We start from the raw sequence: 24,054 nt of genomic DNA, 5'->3' as shown, positions 1-24,054 counted from the left end.
TGGACATAGTAATACTTTCAGAAAGTGAGCATTTTGTTACAGACAGACAAATTGAAGTGTGCATCTTGTTTGAATTAAGGGTCAGCTCACACCCATGTGAATAGCTGGCTTTACTGTCCATCCTTTGGATAGAAATCAACTTCCTCGTGATCACATGGTTTGTGCTGCTCTAGCAAGATTTGAACTTGTCTGACGTACTACATTTACACACACATGTTGGGCACAAAGTCATATCTTTAAATTGTTCTTTCTGGAGCAGCTTGCGAAGAGACTGAGTACAACATTTGCTAGCTGATTCATGTTGCTTTTTTTTTTTTTTTTGCAGTAAAACTTGTGGTAGGTAAAGAGCTGTATTGGATTTACTGCTATTTTCAGGCCAGTGAAATATTATGCTTATAATATGCCAAAACTAGCTACATGCAAGCAGCGCTGAAGTGGGAGTTATTGTAAACAGTGTTGTTAAGAATTACATCGGCTGCATATTTATGTGCATTAGAGCAGACCTGAGATTTTTTCCCTTAGGGATTGGTGGCACAGGTGAGGAGTAAATAGCACCTGTTATTTTTCTGATTGCAATGAGCTGGTCTGAGTGCTGTAGAATGGATTTGCTGTCATTGTACTTGTTTGTGCCGCAGTAGCTTTATTATCTCGGGCATTATTCACAAGATATGCCATCGTGGTGTGTCCCCCCAGGCCAGGCACTGTGGAGGCACACCTTATGTTAGGAGTACGTAAGGAAGAGGTGTTAAAAAGAAGGTGCTGTTGGCTGCCTGGTGTATCAACGGCCTTCCTTTACCTAAAATATTCTCTGCATATTCAGATATTGCACTAGCCAGAAGAAAGATATGCTGAGAGGAATGCAAGCAGGATGAAGCCGGCACAGCAAGGAAGAGCACATGAGATAAGCAGACGAACATGTACAGGAAGGAGGGAGTAAAGGGGAGTTTGTTGCAGGGTGCATTTGGCAGAAACAGAAGGACCAAAGGTGACATGCTGCGCCTTAGACTGTGATTTAAGTAGATCCCACAGCAAGGGTGTCTTGAAGTTTATTAATTTAGGGTCCGTACTAGGGTAGTGTGAAATAAATCATCCTCATGGAGCTTGCGGGCAGAGGGGAGCAGAAATTTAAGGAACATACAAGATTAATTTTTCTACAGGCATTTTAAAGGGTGAGCACATTTCCTCAAGCGTGAGAATGAAGTGGAAACAAACGGCTTGTATAAGCAGGGAGAGGGGGAGACTTAGGAATTTCTGGGGATTTCTTTTTCATTTCTTAAATCAGGTGGATACTGTAGTCTGGCCAGCACTTCTGTTATGGCATATTCTTTGTTTCATTTCATAGTCGTGGTCCTTTACCGATCATTCCCTTGCTTGCAGATCTGGTATAAACTTTTTGAAAGGATTACGCACTTGTTACTGGTAGCTGTTTGACAGCTGGCATTTTCCGCACTTGTGTTTGGAATGTTGCTGGTCATGTCATGGGAAGATAACATCTGAAGTGCTTCTAAAGGTATGCCTTTGTGCGTGTGACAGCCGTTGTAGCAATCTCTTCTGGATGTCACTGGCTAGTCCTAGTTAATCTAGAAGGACTTGTTAGACAGGTTGTTAAGCTCATGTTTCTGTTTTCTTCATGACCACATCATTTTGTGTGTGTGTGTGTGTGTGTGTGTGTGTGTGTGTGTGTGTGTGTGTGTGTGTATGTGTGTGATTGTGTGTGTGTCTATGCCATTTTATTTCGTGGAAACAAATGGCTTCTGAGTAGCTTCATTGTTTTGCCCGTTACTTAAACACACACACACACACACACACACACACACACACACACACACACACACACACTTTCTCTCTGTCTCTCGCACTTTCACTAAGTTACTGACTTTAAGTACAGACTTGTTTGAAACATTTGATTACAGGTATGCCTTTAATAGCTGTAATGCTGTTCTGATGCTACCACACTTTGATTATTTCAGGGTTTGATTGGATAGAGAGTGTTCCAGTTGTTGCTCTTTTTCATGGTGAGGGGATGCTGCATGATGCTGTTAAACAAACAATTTACATATTAGTTTAAGGAAATGAATGCTGGCATCACTCCCTGAAAGACCAGATCACTCCCTAAATAACCAGATTACTCCTTGTTCTCAGTCATTTTGAGCCACGATATCTTGAATATCTGTTTTGCTGACAAAATTAGAAATTCACTGAGTCGGACTGACTACTTGCAGACAGACTGTTTCATCCCTGCTTGACCTCTGTCCATTGGTGTTTTGTATTGTGTTTGCAAGGATTTATTTTAATAGAAGCTCCGAGTTCATTTAGTTTTTGTCCCCCCGGCCCTCCAGTACATAGTGACATGGCTCACCCCATCACGTTGCATAGGACCCAGTAACACCGCTTGGTACTTTGTTATAATGTTCAGCTCGCGGCAGGATTATCTTGTACCTTCTGTAACATTTCCCACAGTCGAAGGGAGGATTTCGCTTTTCCCCTCTCTGCTTAGTGTTACAAGTTCAGCTGTACGATAGGCCTTTAGTTTTGTATGGAAAGTAGCACTCCCCCCCCCCCCCCACCTGAATGTTGACTGACACATTCTTACATTATTTTCAGTTGTTTTGTTTAACTTCATTAACCAAATAGGTAAACTGTGACCAAACATCACTTTTTTCAGAACCAGATCAGAAGCACAAGGAAGTTAAGTTCAGTACTTGTAGATTGTTGACTTCTTTTGTGACAAAACATGAATCTTCTAACTTGTTTTGTCGATTTCTTGCTGTTCTGACAAAAGGCTGTTGAACAAAAGGAGATCGTAGGACAGTGGAGTTACGGAAGTCTCTCTCCACCCCCAAGGTTGTGTAATCCTATAGAGGTAATATATTTAGAACTCTGGGGAGGGGCTTGCTCCCTACAAAAATACCATTTTATGTTATTTTTTAAAAATTGTAAACTGTGCGCAATGTGAACTTTTTTTTAATAGAATTATTTTATTTGATATTGACTCTGTGATTAGCTATAGTTCTGTTACGTCGTTTTGGGCCACATATGGGGACTGATAGGATTCTGACTAAGGTTTTCATTTCCGGTACTGTAAAGCTTTAACCAGTCTCCTGCGCTCCTTCCTAAGTGTACCACATGGATTTGGCCTAGTTGTGTACTGATGACACATGGATTTGGCCTAGTTGTGTACTGATGGCACATGGATTTGGCCTAGTTGTGTACTGATGACACATGGATTTGGCCTAGTTGTGTACTGATGACACATGGATTTGGCCTAGTTGTGTACTGATGGCACATGGATTTGGCCTAGTTGTGTACTGATGGCACATGGATTTGGCCTAGTTGTGTACTGATGACACATGGATTTGGCCTAGTTGTGTACTGATGACACATGGATTTGGCCTAGTTGTGTACTGATGACACATGGATTTGGCCTAGTTGTGTACTGATGGCACATGGATTTGGCCTAGTTGTGTACTGATGGCACATGGATTTGGCCTAGTTGTGTACTGATGACACATGGATTTGGCCTAGTTGTGTACTGATGGCACATGGATTTGGCCTAGTTGTGTACTGATGGCATGCACGTGCTGTCTTTCTTTCAGAGTGTCTGTCCTTTGATGTGTTGCTGTCACTCATCCTTTAGATATGTATATAGTTAAGTGAGTGAGTGAAGGACAGCATTTATTGCACCTATGTGGAAGAGGAGGTCTAATGAGTTGATTGAGAACTGCAGATTAGAAACTATCAAAAGTAAATTAGTAAGCCACCTGAAGAAACGCCTGCTGAGTGTTGCCAAACAGCATAGATTTAGTTATTCAGATATGCAGGCTAGTCCAGAATATTACTACGGTGTATCTGGCCACCAGTCAGGATGAACATTAGCTCTAGGTAATGGTACTGTTGATGTGACTTCGCAATTCCATGTGCAAAAATGAGAAAAGGGAGTTGTGAAAGGGAGGCTGTTGATATCATGGTATGATGATAAGGGGAAGCTGTTGATCTAAGATAAGTTGATCCATCCTCTTCAAACAGGTCGGACTTCGCCACAGGCCAATGTCACTTGGATCCTCCCCTGCCCTACAATGTTCTGCCCCCTGCCTTGTTACACTGGACATGTGCACTCACAGTTCAGGATATAGGCTTCCTCATTTCTCTGTGCTACCTTGTTGTGCATTTTATGTCAGGGTCAGGTAAAACCTTCTCTTTTTATTTCATCACAGCATTTGGCTAGGTCAGCAGTAGCTGCTGTGTGACGGTTACCCTGCCTCACAGCCTTGGTTTGCATCATTATGGAGCTTTTATTTTATTATTTCTATATCATATGTAGTAAAAGCATTTCTTAAGGAAGTGTTTTTTATACTAGGAGATTGTTTTTTCCCATGGTGTGACTACTATGTTTCAAGCAAATGGTGTTTGGTTTTGCCGTGTTACGTTGTGGCGTATAGAATTACAAGGCAAGTAAGACACGAGTCCCTGCGCACTGTGACAAAACCCTGTCTTGGAATGTACCTCTCTCACTTCCAAAAGTACAGGGCAGCCCAAGAATGAATTTGCAGATATCTATCCAATCCTCAAGGCTTACCTTGAAAGATGCGAGAATGTTTTGTTTTACACAGAAAAACAGTTTCTTCCAGGTTGGGGTAAACATTTTCTAATATACCTGTCCCCTATCATGTTCTGTGTATATGTGATTTAAATCCTTAGACTTTGTATTTGTGGAGCTGTTTGTCTTGCAGAATTGCAAAAGGTCAAGGATGGGAATTATTCACAACATGGAATGCACGACAAAGATCTCCACATAGGAAGAAATTGAGATGAAGGACTAGGCTTCAAGTCTATCTTGATAGCCAAGGGACTTTTAGACCATTCATCTTTTTGTTGGGAACCTCTGGGGTCCTTCTGAGTGATGTGTCTGGGTAGTTACATACTGAAGGGGAAATTGTACTCTATTACTGATCTAATCAGGGTTGAGTATAGCACATCAGTCACTTCTTTTGGTCTGGATGAGATGTCTCTAGAAATCAGTTGTGCCGGACAGAATTTCCTTACTGTTGCAGCTACATTGGGTTGCCAAGATCCCCAACAGACATGTCTGTTTCAAATGGGGTACTAGATAAGGTGTAGTTCAGAATTGTTCACCAAAATCGCCAGTACTGCACTTTTTTACATTTAACGTTAACCTCTTTTCAGTGCACCATACGTGTGAAAAGATTAGTTATTGTTGTAGAGATTTCCATGTTGGGGGGAGGTCAGATAATGACACCCAACTTACAGTCATCAGCACACTTAGCCAAAAGTTTTGGTTTGTGGTTTGGAGGGCAACAGAGTATATGACAAAAAGATGGGGTCACACTGCTGAACCCTGAGGTATGCCCCTAATTACCTTTTTACTTTCAGAGGTAGCCAGTGACACCCTGACCACATGGACATCTATTCTTGCTATCCACATTACCGTTCCAAAGTCTATATTATGGTCTCTTAGTTTGTTTGCCTTTTCTAGATCCAGATAGGCTGTGTGGACTGAGTGACCACTATGCACTGCCTCTGTGACCTCAAAAAAGTTGACTAAATTAAGTAATCATGACCTTCCTTCGCAGAACAAAACTGTTGATGGTCTAGCTATACATGTTTTTTTAAGCTTTTTTAGTTAATGAAGGCCCTTATCAGACTAATCATAGATTACAGTGCAGCCTTTGGTATGTACCTGGCCAGGCATTATGCAGCACCTAGAGCGACATCAAAGGTTCCTTACAAAAAGAATACAAGGCGTAACAAACCTGCCTTACAAAAAGAATACAAGGCGCAACAAACCTGCCTTACAAAAAGAATACAAGGCGCAACAAACCTGCCTTACAAAAAGAATACAAGGTATAACAAACCTGCCTTACAAAAAGAATACAAGGCGCAACAAACTTGCCTTACAAAAAGAATACAAGGCGTAACAAACCTGCCTTACAAAAAGAATACAAGGCGCAACAAACCTGCCTTACAAAAAGAATACAAGGCGTAACAAACCTGCCTTACAAAAAGAATACAAGGCGTAACAAACCTGCCTTACAAAAGAATACAAGGCGAACAAACCTGCCTTACAAAAAGAATACAAGGCGTAACAAACCTGCCTTACAAAAGAATACAAGGCGTAACAAACCTGCCTTACAAAAGAATACAAGGCAACAAACCTGCCTTACAAAAGAATACAAGGCGTAACAAACCTGCCTTACAAAAAGAATACAAGGCATAACAAACCTGCCTTACAAAAAGAATACAAGGCGTAACAAACCTGCCTTACAAAAAGAATACAAGGGATAACAAACCTGCCTTACAAAAGAATACAAGGCGAACAAACCTGCCTTACAAAAAGAATACAAGGCGTAACAAACCTGCCTTACAAAAAGAATACAAGGCGTAACAAACCTGCCTTACAAAAAGAATACAAGGCGTAACAAACCTGCCTTACAAAAAGAATACAAGGGATAACAAACCTGCCTTACAAAAAGAATACAAGGCGTAACAAACCTGCCTTACAAAAAGAATACAAGGCGTAACAAACCTGCCTTACAAAAAGAATACAAGGCTTAACAAACCTGCCTTACAAAAGAATACAAGGCTTAACAAACCTGCCTTACAAAAGAATACAAGGCGAACAAACCTGCCTTACAAAAGAATACAAGGCGAATAAACCTGCCTTACAAAAGAATACAAGGCGAACAAACCTGCCTTACAAAAGAATACAAGGCGAACAAACCTGCCTTACAAAAGAATACAAGGCGAACAAACCTGCCTTACAAAAGAATACAAGGCGAATAAACCTGCCTTACAAAAGAATACAAGGCGTAACAAACCTGCCTTACAAAAGAATACAAGGTTACAAACCTGCCTTACAAAAAGAATACAAGGCGTAACAAACCTGCCTTACAAAAAGAATACAAGGCATAACAAACCTGCCTTACAAAAAGAATACAAGGCATAACAAACCTGCCTTACAAAAAGAATACAAGGCGTAACAAACCTGCCTTACAAAAAGAATACAAGGCTTAACAAACCTGCCTTACAAAAAGAATACAAGGCGTAACAAACCTGCCTTACAAAAAGAATACAAGGCGTAACAAACCTGCCTTACAAAAAGAATACAAGGCGTAACAAACCTGCCTTACAAAAAGAATACAAGGCGTAACAAACCTGCCTTACAAAAAGAATACAAGGCGTAACAAACCTGCCTTACAAAAAGAATACAAGGCATAACAAACCTGCCTTATGCCAAGCACCTTATTTCCTTCTACTCAGACTCTTATAATTTGCCAGGGGTGATTTATGCCTTGCTTACAAGGCATCTGCAAACCCCACACTTATGACTTTTTTTACATATTCATAAGTCAAAGAGTACCAGAAATACAATGTCTAGGGACCTGAATTCTGTCTGTGACATAAACAGAACATGCTGGAGAGAGACAGATGTGTCCCACAGACTGCTTCTCTATGGAACAGACTTCCCATCCAAGTTCATAGGTAGGTACTAGGCTATTGGCCCTAGGGCCTATATAAGCCTAGCCAAAAAGGTACCCTGGCTTTCGCCACCCAAGAAAATTATTTTCCTGTGCCCCTGTCAAGCAGAGCTACAGAGGTGATTCCTGGGGTGAATTTCCTATTTCCCATCCAGTCATCAAGATTTTTCTTGAAGAGTGCTAATGAGGAGCTTTGTTTGATACAGATGGGTAGTTTGTTCCAGAGTATGGGAAATCTCTGGGGCAGGAATCTATCCCTCCAGCATGTTCTGTTTATTGTGGTGACAAGGTTTAGGCCCCTTGAGCGTGTAGCTCGGAGGGATTTGGATTTCTTTAAGTGGAGCATGTCCAACACCTCTGGGTTTGACATAGCTTTGTATGTCAGGCAGAGATCGCCTATGAGTAGGTGATATGCAACGGAGTAAAGCTGGAGTTTTTTGAGACGGTCTGCGAAGGGCATCTATTTGAGGCCGATAATCCCCTTTGTGAGGTATTTCTGCGGCCTTTCCAGTTGTAGATGTCTTATTTATTTATTTTTTTGGTGGTGTTTTTTGTTGTCATGTTTTTGTGTGACTATATACTTAATTAGTTACCTCTGTCCTATTTCTTGACATGAATTCTACATCTGCACAGACCAGGATATTTCTTTCTTGTTATTATGGCCAGTATAATGATATATACTGTTTCCAATTTTTTTGCAATGTATCAATGCCTTTTTAAATTTTCTTGTGTATGTGGAGCTTTTCTCCCGGGCCTCCACTAAAAATGGACACACATCCAGTTGGACTAGTCCGGTCAACAAATGTAAAATAAAAAATAAATAAAATAAATACAAAATAATAAAAATTGTGAGGTACATACCAAAAAGGGCATTGTACTGTATAATGGGTCTAGTGAGTGATGAATAGAGGGGAACAATGACCTCTTTTTTCCTGGATGAGAAACCTTTTGTGATGAGGTGTGCACATATAAGGATTTCCCGACTGCTGTGGTGATGTGATTATCAAAGGAGAGACTACTGTCCACCTGTGTCCCAAGGTCTCTTATCACACTTTCGGTGTTAAGTAGACCACCACCTATGTGGTAGCTCATGGGTACAGAGTTTTTACGAAAGGGAATGACAATGCACTATTTGGCATTGAGCTTGAGGCCATGGCTTTGACACCAGGTATCTGTCTCAGTGAGGCCCATTTGTAGGATGTCTACATCATTAGGAGTTTCGATTATGGCTCCTAGTTTGCAGTCATCTGTGAGTTTTGTTAGCCAAAGACCTTCTGTGTTAGCCTGTACTTCAGAAAATAGATGCCAAACATTAGAGGACCCAGTACTGAACCCTGTGATACTCCACTTGTCACTGGTCTGAAGTTGGATTTGGAGTCTGCTACTTTCACAGTGTGGGTTCTGTCAGTGAGCCAGTTGGCAACCCATCTTGTGATGTACGGATATATACCTAGTTTAGTGAGTTTATCTGTTATTCCAGTGTGGGGGATGGTGTAAAAAGCGTTGGCGAGATCTGGATAGGCTGTGTGAACCAACTTACCCTCATCTATGGCTTTGGTGATTGCTTCAAAGAAGTCTATCAGGTTTAGGAGACGTGATCTGCCTTTTACAAACCTGAACTGGGTGGGGTCCAGAGTTCGGAGATTACCAAGGTCTTTGTTTATACGTTCCATGGCCTTGCGGACCAGGCTCGTTAGGCTAATGGGGTGGTAGTTCCCAGCGTCCGTGGTGGCTCTCCCTTTGTGGAGTTGGATAACTGTCGCTGTGCGGCATTCTGTGGGCACAAAGCCTGAGGTGAGGCTATGATTGAACATGGTGCTTAGGTGGGGTGCCAGTTCATTCTGTAGTTCGTGCAGAACACAGCCTGGGATGTTGTCAGGTCCCTTTGATGCTGTGTCCTTGGCTTTGGAGAGTGTGTTTTTTTTACCTGTGCAGCCGTGATTACGGGAACTTTGCATTCTTCCGGTATAGAGATGGGCCTTTTAGGGGGTGAGAGAGTGGTAAAGTTAGCATTGAACCTACCTGCCAGGATGTTGGCAATATCAGTTGGTTCTGTATATTTAGTGCCATTGTGCTGTAACTCAGAGCAGATCTGAGTGTTGCCATTGAGATTCTTGACATAGCTATAGAATGCTTTGTGGTTGTCTTTAGATCCATGGGACCTGACAACATGCCAGGCTGCATTCTACATGAACTACAGAATGAACTGGCACCCCACCTAATTACCATGTTCAATCATAGCCTCAACTCAGGCTTTGTGCCCACTGAATGGCGCACAGTGATGGTTATCCCACTCCACAAAGGGGGAGCCACCACGGACCCCGGGAACTACCGCCCCATTAGCCTGACGAGCCTGGTCTGCAATGCCATGGAACGTATCATCATGGAACTTATAAACAAAGATATTGGTAATCTCCAAACTCTGGACCCTACCCAGTTCGGGTTTGTAAAAGGCAGATCATGTCTCCTAAACCTGATAGACTTCTTTGAAGTAGTCACCAAAGCTGTAGACGAGGGTAAGGTGGTTCACACAGCCTATCTAGATCTTGCCAAGGCTTTCAACACCATCCTGCACTCTGGAATTATAGTTAAACTCACTAAACAAGGTATAAATCCCTATGTCACAAGATGGGTTGCCAACTGGCTTACTGACAGAACCCACACTGTGAAAGTAGCAGACTCCAAATCCGACTTCAGACCAGTGACAAGTGGAGTACCACAAGGTTCAGTCCTGGGTCCTCTCCTGTTTGGTATCTACTTCTCTGAAGTACAGGCTAACACAGAAGGTCTTTGGCTAACAAAGTTCACAGATGACTGCAAACTAGGAGCCATAATCGAAACTCCTAATGATGTGGACATCCTACATAAGGGCCTCACTGAGGCAGATGCCTGGAGTCAAAGCCATGGCCTCAAGCTCAATGCCAAAAAAAGTGCATTGTCATCCCCTTTGGTAAAAACTCTGTACCCATGAACTACCACATAGGCGGTAGTCTATTTAAAACCGAAAGTGTGATAAGAGACCTTGGGACACAGATGGACAGTACTCTCTCCTTTGATAATCACATCGCCACAGTAGTCAGGAAATCCTTCTACGTGGCACACCTCATCACAAAAGGTTTCTCATCCAGGAAAAAAGAGGTCATTGTTCCCCACTACTCATCACTCATTAGACCCATTATAGAATACAACACCCCTTTTGGTATGTACCTCACAAGACCTCTACAACAACTGGAAAGACCGCAGAAATACCTCACAAAGATGATTACCGTCCTCAAACAGATGCCCTACGCAGACCACCTCAAAAAACTCCAGCTTTACTCCGTCACATATCACCTACACAGAGGCGATCTCTGCCTAACATACAAAGCTATGTCAAACCCAGAGCTGTTGGACATGATCTACTTAAAGAAATCCCAATCCCTCCAAGCTACATGGTCTAGGGACCTAAACCTGGTCATCACAACAAACAGAACATGCTGGAGGGATAGATTTCTGTCCCAGAGACTTCCCATACTCTGGAATAAACTACCTATCTATATCAAATAAAGCTCCTCTTTAGCACTCTTCAAGAAAAATCTTGATAATTGGATGGGAAACAGGAAACTCACCCCAGAGATCACTTCTGTGGCTCTGCTTGACAGGGGCAGAGGAAAATCATTTTCTTGGATGGCAAAAGCCAGGGTACCTTTTAGGCTAGGCGTATATAGGCCCCAAGGCCAATAGCCTAGTACCTACCTATGAATCAGTGGCAATTTTGTTTTCGTAACTAACCAGTTTAATTGCAACCTAGACCAGTGGATGGGGAATAGGAAATTTACTTCATACCTGGCATCCATGTCCCTTATAGACAGAGAGGTAGCTTATAAATGCCTGGCTCTCAGTGTCCTATTTGGGTAGAGGACATCACTATTATTTTGGGAAAACTTGGCTAGGCTTAGAAAGGCCCCCACCACCACCACCGAGTCATTAGCCTAGTAACAGTCTATGAATCTGTATATGACATGTTCCGTGGCTTTATAAATTCGACTGGTTAGGCTAATGGTTCTGTAGCTCCTGGGGTCTGTAGTAGGGCCTCCCCCCTTGTGAAGGCCCTCAACTATAGACGCTATTTCTGAAACATACCCCGTGGCTAAATTAAACAAGTTCAGTAGGGGTTTCATGAGAGCATACTTGGTGCTGTTTATTAGACATCCAGATAAACTGTCTAAACTCACGGAAAAGGTATTTTTAGTTTTGATACCACAGTTACAACGTGTTCCGTGATGACTTTTGAAGGTGTAGGGGTCCCAGGGACATGTGGACTTTCAATGACTGCTTCCTCGGGTAATGGTGACACTAAATTTGCCTGCAAGTGTATTAACTGTCTTTTGTGTCAGAGTGGGTAACTCCATTTTGGATTAGTTCAGAACATTGCTCTGCTTAGTCTTCTGATGTAATTAAAGAAAAATTTATAGTAATTGTTAGCCTTGGGTGTTATTTTCAGTTGGTGTTTTGTCTTGATCTCCTTAATGATCACATTTGGTTTCTCTACTGATTTGTTTAATTGAGTCTTTAATACAGGAAGGCTTAAGATTTATTTTTTTGTCTTGGAACTTTAGAAGTTTTTTTCCTTTTGTTGCAGTGTTTGTTTATACTTACGAATCATCAAGCTAGTTTGTCTTAAATCTTCCATTGTATTCGGTTCTGTTAGGCGCACTTCTTTGTAAGTGTAAACATTTTCTTGAAAGTTATCGATTGCTGGTTCCAGTGTTTTGTTGACTGCTAAGTATGTAATCAAGATTTAAAAAGTACTCCTGTTGCAGGCATAAGACTCCACCACCACAAGACTGCCATGCATTACATCAGTTTGTTTAGGACCTCCAAACTTGTTGTGGGGTTGTGAAATTTGTGAATTCCTTGATAAAAAAACTTAGGGACTATAGCAATAAATAAATTCATAAAGGCTTCTTACCTAACAGTCAAGTAAAGAAGAAATCGTAGAAATCCAAAGCCTGGCCTAAGCATCATCCACATAGTAAACTTAGGAGAAAGCTCCTCTTCAGGTATTTAAAGTATTTTCAGGATAAATACTGAAGTCAAAGACAGATTGTGTCTAGTGTTCTCAAGTGTCAGAGCTACAGTAAAGTTTTTTGTCTGACTGCATTAACTAATGCATTTTTTCCCCAGGCCTTCACCCGCTTTGTTTAACTAATGCATTTTTCCCCAGGCCTTCACCCGCTTTGTTTAACTAATGCATTTTTCCCCAGGCCTTCACCCGCTTTGTTTAATTAATGCATTTTTTCCCCAGGCCTTCACCCGCTTTGTTTAATTAATGCATTTTTCCCCAGGCCTTCACCCGCTTTGTTTAACTAATGCATTTTTCCCCAGGCCTTCACCCGCTTTGTTTAACTAATGCATTTTTCCCCAGGCCTTCACCCGCTTTGTTTAATTAATGCATTTTTCCCCAGGCCTTCACCCGCTTTGTTTAACTAATGCATTTTCCCCAGGCCTTCACCCGCTTTGTTTAACTAATGCATTTTTCCCCAGGCCTTCACCCGCTTTGTTTAATTAATGCATTTTTCCCCAGGCCTTCACCCGCTTTGTTTAACTAATGCATTTTTCCCCAGGCCTTCACCCGCTTTGTTTAACTAATGCATTTTTTCCCCAGGCCTTCACCCGCTTTGTTTAATTAATGCATTTTTCCCCAGGCCTTCACCCGCTTTGTTTAACTAATGCATTTTTCCCCAGGCCTTCACCCGCTTTGTTTAACTAATGCATTTTTTCCCAGGCCTTCACCCGCTTTGTTTAATTAATGCATTTTTCCCCAGGCCTTCACCCGCTTTGTTTAACTAATGCATTTTTTCCCCAGGCCTTCACCCGCTTTGTTTAACTAATGCATTTTTTCCCCAGGCCTTCACCCGCTTTGTTTAACTAATGCATTTTTCCCCAGGCCTTCACCCGCTTTGTTTAACTAATGCATTTTTTCTCCAGGCCTTCACCCGCTTTGTTTAACTAATGCATTTTTTCTCCAGGCCTTCACCCGCTTTGTTTAACTAATGCATTTTTCCCCAGGCCTTCACCCGCTTTGTTTAACTAATGCATTTTTCCCCAGGCCTTCACCCGCTTTGTTTAACTAATGCATTTTTCCCCAGGCCTTCACCCGCTTTGTTTAACTAATGCATTTTTCCCCAGGCCTTCACCCGCTTTGTTTAACTAATGCATTTTTCCCCAGGCCTTCAACCGCTTTGTTTAACTAATGCATTTTTCCCCAGGCCTTCACCCGCTTTGTTTAATTAATGCATTTTTCCCCAGGCCTTCACCCGCTTTGTTTAACTAATGCATTTTTCCCCAGGCCTTCACCCGCTTTGTTTAATTAATGCATTTTTCCCCAGGCCTTCACCCGCTTTGTTTAACTAATGCATTTTTCCCCAGGCCTTCACCCGCTTTGTTTAATTAATGCATTTTTCCCCAGGCCTTCACCCGCTTTGTTTAACTAATGCATTTTTCCCCCAGGCCTTCACCCGCTTTGTTTAACTAATGCATTTTTCCCCCAGGCCTTCACCCGCTTTGTTTAATTAATGCATTTTTCCCCAGGCCTTCACCCGCTTTGTTTAACTAATGCATTTTTCCCCCAGGCCTTCACCCGCTTTGTTTTGTCCTCCAAGCCTGTGTAGTTGGTGCTGTCACATTACAAGAATGTTTTTGCCAAGCTGCTAATTTAACAGGTTGAAGATTAAATAATTGTTTCACAAGTATGTAATCACAGTAATACATCATAATTAGACTTAGCCCCCAAAGTGAAGTACACACCTACTGATGGCATATTAAATTTCATGCCAAAAAAATGGCAGGAATACATCAGACTTCCACATTTGGAAGTTTTTTAAAATGCTTTTTTCTTACCAACTCCCTTGAAACCAACTTTTGTTTGTACAAAACAGACTGTTTGCATGCGCACAATTTCTCAATGCGCATCTTTATTTTGAGGAGTATTATCTTTAAACATTTGGTCTATATTCCTTGTATTGGATCTTTTTAGAGCCTTATTTTATGATAGTTGGGTGTGCGATAGATGAGAAAGAAAAATAATTTTGGAGTGAGTTGGATGAAGTGGTGATGACTGTACCCAAGGGTGAGAGAGTGGTGATTGGAGCAGATTTCAATGGGCATGTTGGTGATGGGAACAGTGGGGATGAGGAAGTGATGGGTAGTATGGTGTTAAACAAAGGAATGCAGAAGGTCGGATGGTAGTGGATTTTGCAAAAAGGATGGACATGGCTGTGGTGAATGCGTATTTTAACAAGAGGGAGGAGCATAGCGTGACGTACAAGAATGGAGGAAGATGCACACAGGTGGATTATATTTTATGTAGAAGGGCCAGTCTGAAGGAGATTGGAGACTGTAAAGTGGTGGCAGGGGAAAGTGTAGTTAGGCAGCATAGGATGGTAGTTTTTAGGATGACGTTGGTGATCAAGAAGAGGAGGAGTGAGGGCAGCACCAAGGATCAAGTGGTGGAAACTGAAAAAGGGTAATTGTGAGGTGGAGTTCAGGGATGAGTTAAGACAGGCACTGGTGGCAGTGAAGAGTTACTGAATAGCTGGGTAACTACAGCAGAGATGGTAAGGGAGACAGTTAGAAAGGTGCTTGGTGTGACATCTGGACAGAGGAAGGACGACAAAGAGACCTGGTAGTGGAATGAGGAAGTACAGGAGAGTATACAGAGAAAGAGGTTGGCAAAGGAGAAGTGGGATTGTCAGAGAGATGAAGAAAGTAGACAGGAATATAAGGAGATGAGGTGCATGACAAAGAGAGAGGTGGCGAAGGCTAAGGATAAGCCATATGGAGAGTTGTATGAAAGGTTGGACACTAAAAAGGGAGAAAAGGACCTGTACCGATTGGCTAGACAGAGGTGCCAAGCTAGGAAAGATGTGCAGCAGGTAAAGGTGATAAAGGATAATGAGGGAAATGTACTCACAAGTGAGGAGAGTGTGTTGAGGAGATGGAAAGAGTACTTTGAGGGGTTGATGAATGAAGAGAATGAGAGCGAGAGAAGGTTGGATGATGTAGGGATAGTGAATCATGAAGTACAATGGATTAGCAAGGAGGAAGTAAGGATAGCTATGAAGAGGATGAAGAATGGAAAGGCTGTTGGTCTAGATGACATACCTGTGGAAGCATGGAGGTGTTTAGGTGAAATGGCAGTGGAGTTTTTAACCAGATTGTTTAATGAAATCTTGGAAAGTGAGAGGATGCCTGAGGAATGGAGAAAAAGCTTCTTGGTACCGATTTTTAAGAATAAGGGTGATGTGCAGAGCTGTAGTAACTACAGAGGGATTAAATTGATCAGTCACAACTTGAAGTTATGGGAAAGAGTAGTGGAAGCTAGGTTAAGAAGGGACGTGATGATTAGTGATCAGCAGTGTGGTTTCATGCCAGGAAAGAGCACTACAGATGCGATGTTTGCTCCTGAGAGTGTTGATGGAGAAGTACAGAGAATGTCAGAAGGAGTTGCATTGTGTTTTTGTAGACTTGGAGAAAGCATATGACAGGGTGCCTAGAGAGGAGTTGTGGTATTGTATGAGGAAGTCGGTAGTGTCAAAGAAGTATGTAAGAGTGGTACAGGATATGTACGAGGGTAGTGTGACAGCGGTGAGGCCTGTGGTGGGACTGACGGATGCGTTTAAGATGGAGGTGGGATTACATCAAGGATCAGCTCAGAGCCCTTATTGGCAATTGTGATGGACAGGTTGACAGACAAAATCAGACCGGAGTCCTCATGGACTATGATGCTTGCAGATGACATTGTTATCTGTAGTAAAAGTAGGGAACAGCTGGAGGAGGCCCTGGAGAGATGGAGATATGCTCTAGAGAGAAGAGGAATGAAGGTCAGCAGGACTAAGACAGAGTATATGTGTGTGAATGAAAGGGAGGATAGAGGAATGGTGAGGATGCAAGGAGTAGAGGTGGCGAAGGTGGATGAGTTTAAATACTTGGGGTCAATGGTTCAGAGTAATGGTGAGTGTGGAAGAGAGGTGAAGAAGAGTGTATAGGCAGGATGGAGTGGGTGGAGAAGAGTCTCAGGAGTGATTTGTGACAGACGAGTACCAGTATGAGTGAAAGGGAAGGTCTACAAGAGGGCAGTTAGACCAGCTATGTTATATGGGTTGGAGACAGTGGCATTGACAAAACGGCAGGAGTTTGAGCTGGATGTGGCAGAGTTAAAGATGTTAAGATTTACACTGGGTGTGATGAGGGTGGACAGGATTAGGAATAAGTATATTAGAGGGTCAGCCCAGGTTGGAAGGTTTAGAGACAAAGCCAGAGAGGCAAGATTACGTTGGTTTGGATATGTGCTGAGGAGGGATGCTGAGTATATTGGGAAAAAAAGATGCTAAGGATGAAGCTGCCAGGTAACAGGAAAAGAGGAAGGCCTAGGATAAGGTTTATGGATGTGGTGAGAGAGGACATGCAGGTGGTTGGTGTGACAGAGCAAGATGCAGAGGACAGGAAGAAATGGAAACCGATGATCCGCTGTGGCGACCCCTAACGGAAACGGCCGAAAGACGATTGTATATGGTAGTGTGTGATCATTGCAGTTTTGATATAGTAAATCATTAGCAATCTCACAGAAAAAAAATAATTAGATGTGGTAAAGTAAGTACAGCATTATGAGACAAAAGAAGTCTTGGTGGAAAAAATCAGCATGTCATTTTTTTCTTCACAGTTATTCAACCCTAAAGCTGAATGCCACACCAGTCAGTAAGCTGCTTTTAGAGATGCTGTTAACATTTCTAGACCTGGCACAGCACCAGAGCTGCACAGGTGAACATTCAAACTGTAGATGTAAACTGTTATTGTTACCTGTAGATAGGTCCAGACCCCAGCACAGTATCAGAGCCGTACAGGTATACCTTCAAACTGCAGATGTAAACTGTTACTGTCACCTGTGGATAGGTTTACAACATAAGAAGACCTTTCACATTTGTTGCACTGGTGTTCACGACATATATGTTAACTCCCACTTTGATGTACACTTGCAGGTTTGAACAAGAAGTTTGTCTCCTCTGTGTAAAACATCCAGTGCTATTCAGATATCTGAGATGTTTTGTAGTGATTTGTAATCACTTTCTGTAATGTCTCTGGCTGTTAAGGTTGTGTTGCAGAATTTGAAGAGGCACACTTTTTCCCCCACCTCTCAGAGAAATGTGGTGTGCAGAAATGTGTGACAGTGTTTTTTTATTTATTTTTTTTTAAATTTAGAGTAGCATTACACAGGAATACTAATCAGTCACTATTTTTGTCCCGTCTCGTTTCAGATGGTGTTCACAGCGTGACAGCACAGTGTACCCTGCAGGTTACCATTGTGACAGATGAGATGCTTACTAACAGTATCACACTGCGCTTGGAGAACATGTCTCAGGAAAGATTCCTCTCTCCACTGCTCTCTCTGTTTGTCGAAGGAGTTGCAGCAGTCCTTTCCACCACAAAGGAGGATATAGTCATATTCAACATCCAGAATGACACAGATGTCCGTGCAAACATTCTAAATGTGAGTCTGTCTGTCCTGCTGCCTGGTGGTGCCCAGGATCAGTTCTTCTCTTCTGAGGATCTCCAAGAACAAATCTACCTCAACAGGACATTACTGGCTGCCATTTCTACACAACGTGTCCTGCCCTTTGATGATAACATTTGCCTGCGAGAGCCATGTGAAAACTACATGAAGTGTGTGTCTGTGCTAAAATTTGATAGCTCTGCCCCCTTCATTGCTTCTGATACTATACTTTTCCGTCCGATCCACCCTGTTAATGGATTGCGTTGTCGCTGCCCTGCAGGATTTACTGGAGATTATTGTGAGACAGAAATAGACCTTTGTTACTCCAACCCCTGCGGGAATAATGGCATTTGTCGCAGCAAGGAGGGCGGGTACACCTGCGAATGCCGCGAGGATTTTACTGGTGAGTTCACACCTTGTTGTGTTGTGCAAAGTTTGTCTTTCATCTGTCAGTTGGCTTGGCTATTGTAATTGAGAAGTGCTGTATATTTTAAAATTGCAAGGAAAACATCTTGAAATGTAAATGCTTGAGAAGTGTCAGCTGTCTGTACCTAAGTTTACCGTAAATGTTAATATTCTAGGACTTTTGCTCTGTTGTCTGTACCTAAGTTTACTGAAATGTTAATATTCTAGGACTTTTGCTCTGTTGTAATCTCAAGGCCAATACTTAAGTGTAGTGAAGCCCATCAGTTTCATATCTGAGGTAAGTTTCACTTTCTTGACAAAGGCTAGCAGGAATTACACCGCTCAATATGTAAATATTCCCAGACTTAGTCCCACCCCTTTTATCGCTAATGCAGTGTCATTAAGGAATCTTCTCCAGATCTGATGTTCTTCGTGTTTCACTGTTGCAGTCATTACATTTGGGTAATCTGCTGGCAGGTTGCCCTCAGTCGGCCTGAATAACAAAGTATTGGGTCCTGCGTCGGTTGCTGTCTCCTCTTCCATGACGTCAGGTCGTCAGGGGTATAAAACATGCAGCCGATGCCATTTTAATCAGTCTTTCTTGCCGTGTGGTACCCGAAGCAGAAGCAGTTCGCAAGTGCCAGTCGGCCGACTCTTGAAATTTTCATTTTTGAGTTTCAGAACCGAAGTCTTCAAACTAAAGCCAAGTACCCCGTTGGAGAAACTTTTTCTTGCTCCTTACTGATGTCAGTAAAAGTTAATAATTGCATTACTTGTGGGAAGCAAATACCTCATAAGGATTTTCATTTGTACTGTATTCCTTGCCTAGGCCCTGATCACAGTGTGCCTTGCTGTCATTTTTGTGCTAAATTTAACCAACACACTATTAAGCGTCGGTATATTTTTGCTTCTAAATATTTTGGTTCAAGATTTAACTACCCTGAAATGTCGTTGGTTAGCAATCCGACTACTGGAGTTCACAAAAAACGCAAGGAAAAAAAACAGAGACAGACCGTCGAGGTCCAAAACCGACGATGAAGCTTCTCCTAAGCCAGTCGCCGGTTCACCGGTACTCAGTGAGGTGCTTTCGCAGCCCCTGATACCTGCTACTTTTGAGTCACAGGCCTCTACCGAGACCCATTCGGAGTCCGGTATGCCGCGAGATTCACAAAATATTGAACCCGCGGATGTCTTTCCCTTGGATGGGTCCGGAGCCGCTGAGCAGGCACCGGCTTCTGAGGGTGTTTTCAGGCCTCAACATTTTTATATTAAACCAACACCATCAACAAAAACAAGGTCAAAAACAACTTCTATGTCTAAAAAACGACTCATGAGCCACGTGCTCAGGCCCCTATGCCTAAAAAACAGATGATGAAAATGGCTGAGGATTTAATTACCTTGATCAGGGGTTCCTAACCTCCCCCCCCCCTGCTAAGAGGCCTAGGCAAGGCACTGATTATGAATCTTCAGATCAGGTTTCCATTTCTTCTGATCAGGAATTTTCTAATCCACCTTATGAGGATTGTGATGCAGAGGAATCCATCCCATCTGCATGTCCTCCTGAGGGTTATTCTTTTGGAGAGACTTTGCATACTTTAAGGGAACATTTTCACTGGGAGAGTCAGGACTTCTCTGAATCAAAAAAGAGGCTTAGAGATTTCCTTCTTCTTCCTCAGCATAGGCCTTTGGCAATATCTCCTGTTTTAGACATTCTTGTTGATGTGTTCTCAGAATCAAGCATGGCTCCTGATTCCCTGCCTCTGGCTCCTCGTAAGCCAGACAGATATTACAGAGTTCCTGACTTTTCAAAAATCCTGCTGCTGATCCTGAGACTATTTCTCAGGGTCCCAAGGGTGTTAAGGCTTCTACAGTCAAAAATCCTACCCCTTCTGATAGAGATTCCAGGGCACTGGATAGATGGGGTAAGGAGGTTTATACATCTGCAACCTTGGCAATCAGGGCTTTAAACTGACAGTTTCATATGCTTAAATATCAACAGCATGTTATGGGCTTACTGAAACAGAAAATGATGTTGATTTCTGGTTGTGTGGAAAATAGAGTTACAGGATTTATTGCATTCAGCAGAACAAGTTGGAAAACATACTTTGCAATGTGGTTTTGATTCCGTGGAGGCCTCTTGTAGGGCCGCCATTACTGGATCTGTGATAAGAAGGCATGCCTGGCTCAAGGAACAAAATCTGCCTGATCATGTTAAAGCTAAATTGTTGGATGCCCCTCTGCAGCATGATACTCTGTTTGGTAATAAGGCAGAAGAGGTTTTAAAGAAAATGGAAGACAAAGCTAAATCTATGCAAACTGTAAAAGATGTCTTGCAAGTGCAGCCATCCAGGGTCAGTAGGCACTGGCCTACTAAAATTTGGTCCTTTCCTGTGTCCAACAGAGCCACTCAGGGCGAACCCAGGCACTCAAAAGGCTCCAGATATCAATCACAGGGATCTTACAGGTCAAAGCAATGGGGTGCCTCCACCTCCAAATCTGGAGGTAACAAAGCACAACCCTACAGTAAACAGTCTCAATGACTTTCCTCTACCACCTCCAAGCACTTATCTTTTGGCAGCCCCCTTGGGGGGAAAACTAGCACTTCATGCTCAAAGTTGGCAGTTAATTACCCAGGACAAGTGGGTATTAAACATAGTATCCCAGGGGTACAGATTTCATTTCCATACTTTGCCAATTCCAAATGGATGGCCGGATCTGCCACAAAACCAGTGGGCAGAGGCCCAGAAACAAGTCATGTCCCTCATGGATATGGGGGCTATTCAATCGGTACCAGAAAAGGAAAAAGGACAAGAATTTTATTCAAGACCTTTCCTGGTACCCAGAAAAGACAATTCATGGCATCCAATACTGGACTTATCGATTCTGAACACGTTCCTGGACATTCCAAAATTCAAAATGTTGACTTTACAACAGCTACTGCCTATGCTAGGCAAGAATGCTTGGTTAGTAACTCTAGAATCAAAAGAGGCATGCCTGCATATCCCAATAAGGGAATCTTGCAGAAGATACCTCCGCTTCAAAGCAGGTTTTTTTTGCATTACCAATTCTCTGCACTGCCCTTTGGCTTATCTACTGCTCCCAGGGTCTTTACAAAGTGCCTGGCACCAGTAATTGCATTCTGCAGACAAAGAAACATTCACATTTATCCTTATCTGGATGATTGTCTCGTTCAGGCAGAGGACAAGTACACTCTTCTTCAACATCTGACATTTGTAAAAAGGCTTCTAGCATGCCTAGGGTACACCATAAATGAAAAGAAATCACAACTGGTACCCTCTCAAATAATTACATTCCTGGGTGCAAGCTTGAATACAACTGCCCAGATGGCTTACCTCACGCCAGACAAACAAATACAATTGACAACATACTTCAAACAAATGGCAGCAAAAACCCAGTTATCTGCAAGACAAATTCTGCAGGCTTTGGAGTTCATGGCATCCTGCATTCTACTAATTCCATATGCGAGACTGCATATGAGGAAACTTCAATGGTACCTAAAACGTTTATGGAGTCAACATTGTCACAGCCTGGAAACAATGATGCCTCTCATTCCCTTCCTGCAGCAGGAGTTTCTTTGGTGGGCAGAGACATGTCACCAAAACAAGGGACTGTCATTCACTCTACCCCCTGCCACCCAAACCCTAACTACAGACGCATCAGACTATGCTTGGGGGCCCACCTGGCAGGGAGATGCATTCAGGGCAAATGGAGCCCAAGCCAAATGCATCTGCATATCAACTAGAAAGAAATGCTAGCTGTTCAGAATGCTCTGACAGCCTTCAAGGACTTACTTCATCCAGGACAACTACCGATAAAAACGGACAACACCACAGTTATGTGGTACATAAACAAGTGGGGGAGGGGTACCCATTCCTACCCCCTTTGCAGACTAGCCATGGCCTTGTGGAACACAGCCTTGACTTACCAAATACATCTTCAAGCTCAATTCCTGCCAGGAAGGCAAAATACTCTGGCAGATGACCTAAGCAGAAATCTTATGGACCCGGACGAATGGAAACTGGATCCACAAATCTTCAGCATGTTAACACAGAAATGGGGAAGCCCAGACATAGTTTCTATCAGCTGGACAAATTCTGCACAAGAACTCACCACAAAAAAGCATGGAAAGTAGATGCCCTATCCTTCAGCTGGAAAAAACGGTCAGTCTGTGCCTTTCCCCCTCTGCCTCTACTCTCCAAGGTCTTACTAAAAGTCAGACAGGAAAAAACAAAAATTATTCTAATTGCTCTGGACTGGCCTCACCAACACTGGTACCCGCTTCTAAGGAATATGTCCCACCTTCCTCCGTGGTACTTGCCTCAAACACCTCATCTACTGTCTCAGCAGAACTATTAAATTCTGCACACTCAGATCCAAACTCTGAATCTAATCAACTAATTATTCAAACCACATAGGTTCATAGGTTGATACTAGGCTATCTGCCCTAGGGCATTTATAAGCCTAGCTAGAGTGTGTTTGGCTTTCGCCACCCTTTTAGATTAGTTGACTGTGCCTCTGTATAGTAGGTCACACAAGATAGCCCTTTTGAGGTTAGTTTATTGTGCCTCTGTCTAGTAGGGACACAGAAGAGATCCCAGGGGTAAACCTACGATCTTCCATCCACTAGTCAAGATTTCTCTTGAAGAGGGTCATTGAGGGACTCTGCCTAACATGGATTGGGATTTTGTTCCAGAGTGAGGGGAGCCTCTGGGATATGAATCTGCCCCTCCAGTATGTCCTATTTATTTCTGTACTGAAGTTTAAGTCCCTGGTGCGTGTAGCTCTAAGGGATTTGGATTTCCTGAGGTGGAGCATGTCCATTAATTCTGGGTTGGACATGGCTTTATACGTCAGGCACAGATCGCCTCTGAGTAGGCGGTAAGCAACTGAGTTGGAGTTTCTTTAGCCTAACTGCATAGGGCATCTGTTTGAGTCCCTTGATCCTCTTGGTGAGGTACTTTTGGGGTCTTTCCAGTTGCTGCAGGTGTCGGGTAAGGTACATCTCAAGTGGGGCATTGTATTCAATTATGGGCCTGATGAGTGATGAGTAGAGGGGCACAATGACCTCTCTTGATCTAGATCTGAACCCTTTCATGATAAGGTGGGCTATATAGAAGGTCTTTCTAACCACTTTGGCAACATGATTGTCAAAGGAGAGATTACTATCTACTTGGGTCCCCAAATCCCTAATCACTTCTTCCGTACTTAATGGATTACCACCTATGTGGTAATTTGTGGGCACTTTGTTTTTCCCAAAGGGGATGACTATGCACTTTTTGGCATTTAGCTTTAGGCCATGGCTCTGGCACCAGTTATCCGTCTCTGTGAGACCCTTTTGGAGGATGCTTGTGTCAGTCGGCAAGTCGATTATGGCACCCAGTTTGCAGTCATCTGCGAACTTGGTCAGCCGTAGTCCTCCCATGTTAGCCTGTACCTCAGAGAAATATATACTGAACAAGAGAGGTGCCAGGACTGAGCCTTGTGGAACGCCACTTGTAACTGGTTTAGAGTCTGACATGGCACCTGCAATTCTGACCATGTGGGTTCTATCGCTGAGCCAGTTTGCAACTCATCTTGTGACATGGGGGTTGATATTTAAGC

At 42.8% G+C, this 24,054-nt stretch overlaps 1 protein-coding gene across 2 annotated transcripts in view; it reads left to right on the top strand.

Annotated features, from left to right (window-relative positions):
- Nucleotides 1–24,054, top strand: part of CELSR2 (cadherin EGF LAG seven-pass G-type receptor 2) — a 1,401,203-nt gene that overhangs the window by 517,126 nt on the left and 860,023 nt on the right. For both annotated transcript variants that reach the window (XM_044076472.1, XM_044076471.1), the window contains exon 2: nt 17,792–18,430. In XM_044076472.1, coding sequence (XP_043932407.1) covers nt 17,792–18,430 — 639 coding nt within the window. The remainder of the gene's footprint in view (nt 1–17,791; nt 18,431–24,054) is intronic.

The sequence above is a fragment of the Protopterus annectens genome, chromosome 7.part0, assembly GCF_019279795.1.
Source record: "Protopterus annectens isolate FY-2018-M chromosome 7.part0, PAN1.0, whole genome shotgun sequence".
NCBI lineage: Eukaryota > Metazoa > Chordata > Ceratodontiformes > Protopteridae > Protopterus > Protopterus annectens.
Note: the sequence above shows the minus strand (reverse complement) of the source record. Positions and strands in the feature narration are given on the sequence as shown.